This window comes from Condylura cristata, unplaced genomic scaffold, assembly GCF_000260355.1.
Source record: "Condylura cristata isolate star-nosed mole 26May11 unplaced genomic scaffold, ConCri1.0 scaffold00038, whole genome shotgun sequence".
Classification (NCBI taxonomy): Eukaryota; Metazoa; Chordata; class Mammalia; order Eulipotyphla; family Talpidae; genus Condylura; species Condylura cristata.
Window position 1 is genome coordinate 9,106,376 of NW_004567139.1, and position 6,731 is coordinate 9,113,106.

Below are 6,731 nucleotides of genomic sequence, written 5' to 3' on the forward strand. Positions count from 1 at the left end.
CCCGCGGGGCGGAGGCTTTGCCCGCCTGGGGTGCAGGCCTGGCCCCCCCAGAGCTGCCTGGCCAAATAAGCCGGTCCCCAGACGTGTCTGCGTGTGCGGGCGTGTGCGGGCGTGTGCACACGTGTGGGGGTGCGCGCGTGTGCACACGAGTGTGAGGTGTTGTGCGTGCGTGTTCTGCGCGTATGAGCACGTATGCGTGTGCGCGTGAGTGTGCGAGCATGTGCACGTGAGTGTGTGCGCGTGAGAACGTGAGGGTGTGTGAGCATGTGAGCGCGCGTGTGAGCGCGTGAGCGCGCGTGTGAGCGTGTGAGCACATGTGCGAGTGCGTGTGAACATGTAAGTGTGTGAGAGCGTGTGAGCATGCGTGCGTGAGAGCGTGTGAGGACGTGTGAGCATGTGAGCGCGTGTGAGCGCACGTGAGCGCGCGTGTGAGCTTGTGAGCGCGTGTGTGAGCGTGTGTGAGCGCGTGTGAGCGCGTGTGAGCGCGTGTGTGAGCGTGTGAGCACATGTGCGAGTGCGTGTGAACATGCATGTGTGAGAGCGTGTGAGCATGCATGCGTGAGAGCGTGTGAGGACGTGTGAGTGTGTGAGCGCGTGTGAGCACGCGTGAGCGCGCGTGTGAGCTTGTGAGCGCGTGTGTGAGCGTGTGTGAGCGTGTGAGTGTGTGTGAGCGTGTGAGCACATGTGCGAGTGCGTGTGAACATGCATGTGTGAGAGCGTGTGAGCATGCGTGTGTGAGAGCGTTGAGGACGTGTGAGCGCGTGAGCGCGTGTGAGCACGCGTGAGCGCGCGTGTGAGCTTGTGAGCGCGTGTGTGAGCGTGTGTGAGCGTGTGAGTGTGTGTGAGCGTGTGAGCACATGTGCGAGTGCGTGTGAACATGCATGTGTGAGAGCGTGTGAGGACGTGTGAGCATGTGAGCGCGTGTGAGCGCGTGTGAGCGCGTGAGCACGTGTGAGCGCGTGTGTGAGCGTGTGAGCGTGTATGAGCGCGTGTGCGCCTTGCGCGCTGCCCGGCTCACTTGGACACACGCGGGTGGTGACAGCAGCTTCCCTCCGCTCGGGCTGGTGTCTGGGTGGGAGGAAAATTACTCTTCATTGTTCCCCTTCTGATTTCTTCTTACATGAACATCTGTTTGGTTTTGTTAATTAGTTAATTAAGGAATTATAATAATGAAAGGCTCAAGGAGCCAAGGGACTGTGACTCGGCAAGCGAAGCCTCGCAGCTGCGCCCACCGGCGGCTTTGCCTCCGCACCCCCCGCGGGCACCCCCTTGCCAGTCACCCGGGCCGGCCCTCCTGCCCACCTGCCAAGACCAGGTCTGGCCTGGAGCCGGCTCGAAGCACCGGGTTCAGATGATCCTGCGGAGGCAGCAGGTTTGGGACGGGGGGCAGGCGGAGAGGGGAACAGCTTCTTCTGAGTTCTGGGGTCTCCTGCAGGGAGGGGCCGCAAGGCCGGGGCGGGGAGCGGAGCCAGGAGGCGGCCGGCGGGGCCCCCTCCTGTCCCGCCTCGGTGGGTGGGCTGGCCTGTCCCGGCCCTTCCAGCTGAGGCCATCGAGGTGGGGGAGGACGCCTGCGTCCCCTCCCCCACGGCCGACGCCTGCGTCCGAGTGGAGACTGACGGGGTGCACTGCAGCCACCCTGACGGGGCCGCGCCGGGCGGGCGGCTCCCCGGGCCTCGCGGCAGGGCCGCAGCTGGGCTCCTGAATTTGCGCAGGGGGCACCCGGGCAGTTGCCATGGAGCTGGCAGTGACATTTGGAGGGAAAATCGCTTCTCTGGGGCTTTTATTTATAACCAGCTTGATGCTCCGCGGCCCTGGGTGCCCGCGGCCTCAGCCGTGCCCTGGGCTCTGGCCCCGGTGCCTGGGGAAGGGGGGGCTGCTGTGGGGGGGCTCTGGTTGTCGGTGGGCAGCAGCTGAAACAGCCGAGCGATGGGAAGTGGGGTCTGGATGGGGCCCCGGAGCTGCCGGGATCAAGGACACCCTCTCACGGCTCAGCACAGCCAGGACCCGGGACAGGGCGCCGGCGGGGTCTGGTCCCTGAGGGTCCACTGGTGTCCAGGCAGCTGCTTTCCCAGGCCCTCCTCGACTTGAGTGTCCGGGTGTCCCTTGGGCCGGAGGGCTTCGGCGTGGGGTATACAGGAAGCAGCGCCCGGCTGCCCTGCTGCGCTTCTGACTCCATATTGGGGTGGAAAGAGGCAGGTGCATTTGGGGTTCACCCCCCGGCTGAACCCACTCACCTGCGGCAGTGCTGGCCGGAAATGGACAGGAAGGAGACAGGCCGACCCTGTCTTACGAGCACACACGCGTGCTAAGTGAACCGCGTGCCGGGAGCGGGAGGCAGGCAGAGCTGGGAGTGCTTCCTAGGCGCCAGCTGTGTGCCAGGCACCAGGACTCAGTGGAACCAGCTCTCAAGGGCTCCTCACCCGAGAGAGGCGAGGGCTGCATCGGAGATGCTGGCACGGGCAGAGCTGGGCATCCCCTGTAGGGAGGATTCTGGGCTTCCTGGAGGAGGCGACTCCGAAGCGAGGGTGAAGCCGTCTGGGCTGCCTGTGTGGAGAGTGGGCATCACTCCCCGGGGGGGCAGTAGGATAGAGCTTTGGGGCGCCACTGGCACAGCTGGGGTAAGGGGGGCGAGGGATGGTCCCTGGAGGGGCAGGGAAGGAGACGAGGGGAGTCCATGGGAGGTGGGCTCTGTGGGCTCGCAGCAGGGCCTCAGGCCTCTGCCCCCGTGCCCAGGGTGGCCGGGCCAAGGCAGGTCTGGGAGGCCAGCGCATCCCTGCTCACGAGTCGCCCGTCTCCCCACAGGTAGACCCCTACCTGCCGTATGAGTACACCTGCGAGGGCATGCTGGAGCGAATCCATGCCTACATCCAGCACCAGGTGCGTGGGCCTCGGCTCTCCGCCCCGGGGTACAGGGCTCCCGCCCAGAGCTGGGGGGCCGGGGAGCACCTGGGCGGGCAGCGGGCCGCTGGGCCTGTTTCGAAGCCGTGAGGCCCGGGGCAGACTCCTGGACCTCGGTGAGCTTCCTTCCTCCCCTACAAAATAGCCCAAGACGTCCTGTACCACTGGGGCCGTGGGAGTGTCAGGCGAGATAAGGCAGGAGGCACAGGGCCACGGGGCAGCCGCGGTCGCCCCGGGGGCCAGCCCCGGCGTCCTCCGAACCCGCTTTCCTCCTGGCAGGACTTCTGTGCAGTGACAGGCTCTGCGCCTCTAGGAGCCCGGGCCCCCCCGAGCCCCTTCGTCCTGGCCCCCAACGCCACCCACCTTGAGTGGTCCCGAAACGCCAGCCTCGCCCCGGGAACCTGGCCCCCCGCGCGCTCCCTCCGGGCCTGGCTGGCCGCCGCGGGCAGCGCCTGCACTGACGCCTGCCTGGAGCGGGGGCTGGTCTGCGAGCCCTCCTTCTTCCCGTTCCTCAACAGCCAGGACGCCTTCCGGAGGTCAGTCGCCCAGCTTGCTGCCCCCGCCCCCGGGCCAGGGCTCCCGTGGGTCAGGCAGGGCCCAAGAGAATTCCCCACCGGTACCGGTCACAGGGCCAGCGCTGGGCCTGGGGTCAGTGCCCCGGGGCCACTTCCAGCCCAGCCCCCGCCGCGGCCCTCCCCGGCCCCAGCTTCACCCCGAGGGGCCCCTCCACTCTCCCCGGCCTCCCCGCGGGCGGGTGGGATACAGGCCACAGGCAGGGGGCACCTCCGGGAAGCACCTGCCGCGGCTGGGGTGCGGGAGGGCCCGGGTGAACCGGCGCCCGTGCCCCAGGCTGCAGGTGCCCTGCGACAGCACCGAGTCGGAGATGAGCCACCTGTACCCGGCCCTGGCGCAGCCCGGCCGAGAGTGCTACCTGCAGAGGGAGCCGCTGCTCTTCAGCTGCGCCGGCTCCAGCGCCAAGTTCCGCCGGCTGTGTCCCTGCCGCGACTTCCGCAAGGGCCAGGTGGCCTTGTGCCGGGACTGCCTGTGAGGCCAGCCCTGCCGCCAGCACCAGCAGATCCGGAGCCCAGCGCCCCCCTCGGGCGGCCGGGGCAGAGCCACCCCGCGCAGGCTGGGGGGCAGGACGGCGCGTGGGGGGCCCCGGGGGGCCCACCCCCCACCCTCCACCCTCAGTGGCTCCGTGGCCCAGCAGATGTAGGGTGAGTTGAGGGTCCCCTCGGCCCAGAGCAGGCGGTCTTGTGCAGAGCCAGATCTGAGCGAGGCGGGGACCCCTGGGCCTCCCTGGGCCTGGACGGGGCCTCTGGATGCGGGAGGGAGCGGGGCAGAGCCGGCCGCGTGCTCCTACAGGGTCAGCCTTGTCCCTCTGGGTCGTTTGGGTGTGCACAGAAGGGGCAGGGCTGGGGCCAGGCCAGGCCAGCTGGGGACCCTGCTCGGGCCCCCTGGTAGCCCCACCTACGCTCCGACCTCCTCCCTCCCTCCTGCACTTGGGGACTGCGGCTGGGGCTCCAGGGGCTGTCCACCCCGCGGCTTCTCCCTCTGCTGCTGTCCAGTCTCTTTGCTTTGGGACGCCCCAGACGCTCGCCCTGGCATGATCTCTACTCCTGACCCTGGATTCGCTCCCAAAGCCCCATCCTGACCCCAGCTTCTGAGAATGGGCTCTGAACCCCACCCTGGGATCGAGCCCCTCAGCACCTTTTGCAGGCAAAGGCTTGGGGTGCATTTTTAGCCCATGGCACACCCAGCCCAGTTCCTGGCTGCCCGGCCCTGCTGGCCCCAGCGGCCCCCGCCCCCCAGTGCTGCTGTGCCCCGCCTCCACTTGCTCCAGTCTCAGACCACTCTGGATCCAGCCACCCACCTCTAAGTGGCATGCCTGCCCCGCCCAGGACAGCCCGCCCCACCCATAGCTGGCCCCTCAGAGACACTGCCCCCCCCAGCCTGAGTCTGCTCCCTCCCTGCAACCAGCCCCAGCCCCAGCCTCCACGTGCCAGGCAGCCAGGGCCCTGGTTGTGGGGGAGGGGCCCTGCGGTGAGCTCAAGGCGATGCCCCCCACCGGGGAGCCCTCTCTTGACTTGGGCGGCCCCCCAAGGCTGCAGAAACTAAGCGGTCACCGAGGATCTGACCTGTCCGGGGAAAGCAATAGAGACACTCTTTTCTCTCTCTTTTTTTAAAGATTTATTTCTTGAAATAATAAATATTTTATTGGGACGTGCGTTGCAGGGAGGAACCATGCTGTTTCTCATCTTTCCGGGGAGCGTGGGGGTGTGGGTGTGGCCCTGCTCCGTGCTGGCCGGCAGAGCTGGGGCCGGAGAGCTGGGGCCAGCAGAGCTGGGGCCGGAGAGCTGGTCCTCTCTGTCCCTGCAAAGACCCCTGGTTCCCTCCCACTGCGAGGCCTGGGGCTCAGACCGTGCTGGCCGGCAGAGTGCCCGTCAGCCCGGACTCAGTAATCAGGTGCCCTGACCTAGAGAGCGCGGGCCTGCACCAGGGTCCAGCCCGCGCTGCTCACACCGTCTGGACGGCTCATGTTGGGGCCACCCTGTAGGACGCTGGGCTCAGGGAGGCCAGAGTGCAGGGTACGCTGTGCTGAGAGCACGAGCCGGAGGCACGAGCCCCCTCAGGCCATGTGCCGCGCCTCAGGCACCTCATCCCCGCGGGCGGGGTGCTGTTATACCTGCATTGTACCACCGAGAAAGCCGGCACAGAGACTTTAAGTAACCTGCCCAAACTTGCACAGCTTGAAAGCAGTGAAGTGGGATTTGCTATAAGGGTGGGAGCTCCCAGGCTGCCTTGAGCACCAGTGGTGGAATGGGGTAGCCCCAGCGTGGTGCCCAGGCCACACGGGGCATTCATGGCCTCTCGTGCTCCCATGTCTGAGCCGCCCGTCTCAGGGGCTTCCTTCTGGCTGGCGCAGGTCATGGAGCTCCCAGAGACCAGTGTCCCACAGGGTGGCCCCAACTTGAGCCATCCAGACAGTGTCAGCACCCCCAACTGGACTCTGGTCCAAGCCAGCGCTTTGCCGGTGTGGTCATCTGCGTCCCGAGCCTGAGCTTATTGAGATTCAGGCCCTGATGCGACAGGTCCGGGGAGGCGCCTGGGACCTTGCTGTGGGTCCTGGGCCCCCACACTGCAAGCCATTGCGTGGGGAGGCAGGACGGGCAGGGACTCGTGGAAGCCACAGGCGTCCGCAGGCACAGTGACTTTCTTCTGTTCTAGCTCTGAAGGCTGCACAGCGACCCTGCTTCAGGGGGGCAGAGCAGAGCCACAGGCCCCAGCCGGCCTGGACACCAGAAATCCTCCTGCCCCCCACTTTTCAGATGGAGGCCCCAGGTCCCAGGACTGTAACAAGGCCAGAGCCAGTGCCCGGATCCCAGCTCTGGCCTCGGTCTCTGCTTAGCTCTGTGCTAGGAAGAGAGCGTGAGTGGTTACTTGCCGGGTTTTGTGCAGTGGCTGGGGGTGAAGAACACAAACCTGGCCAAGACCTGCTTTTCCTTTTCCTTTATTTTTTCTGAGCCTTTTTTTTTTTTTTTAAGATGTATTTACTTACTATGCACACAGAACTGGGGTACAGGCCAGAGATGTGGGAGGTGAGAGGAATGGGGAGCAGAACAGGCAGATAGACTGAAACATACTGCTGAGGGGGCAGCGGGGAGACAGGCGGGGTCGGCTGCCCCCTGGGGTCCCTCCCTGGCCGGGGGTCGCACTTGTGCTGCGGTGGCTGTGGGAAAAGGACAGGAGCGTCGGACACTTGCGTGGGCACCAGCGGGCGGGGGGCTGCCCCGGAGGGACAGGCTTGCCGAGGGGCTGCGCGGTCCGGGCGG

The 6,731-nt window shown here is 66.6% G+C and overlaps 1 protein-coding gene across 1 annotated transcript in view; it reads left to right on the forward strand.

Annotated features, from left to right (window-relative positions):
• The window catches only part of MGAT5B (mannosyl (alpha-1,6-)-glycoprotein beta-1,6-N-acetyl-glucosaminyltransferase, isozyme B), a 44,569-nt gene extending 40,532 nt beyond the window's left edge, over window positions 1–4,037 (forward strand). The window contains exons 13-15 of the mRNA XM_012733004.1: window positions 2,734–2,877; window positions 3,178–3,434; window positions 3,748–4,037. Coding sequence (XP_012588458.1) covers window positions 2,734–2,877; window positions 3,178–3,434; window positions 3,748–3,946 — 600 coding nt within the window. The 3' untranslated portion in view covers window positions 3,947–4,037. The remainder of the gene's footprint in view (window positions 1–2,733; window positions 2,878–3,177; window positions 3,435–3,747) is intronic.
• The last annotated feature ends 2,694 nt before the right edge of the window (window positions 4,038–6,731 follow it).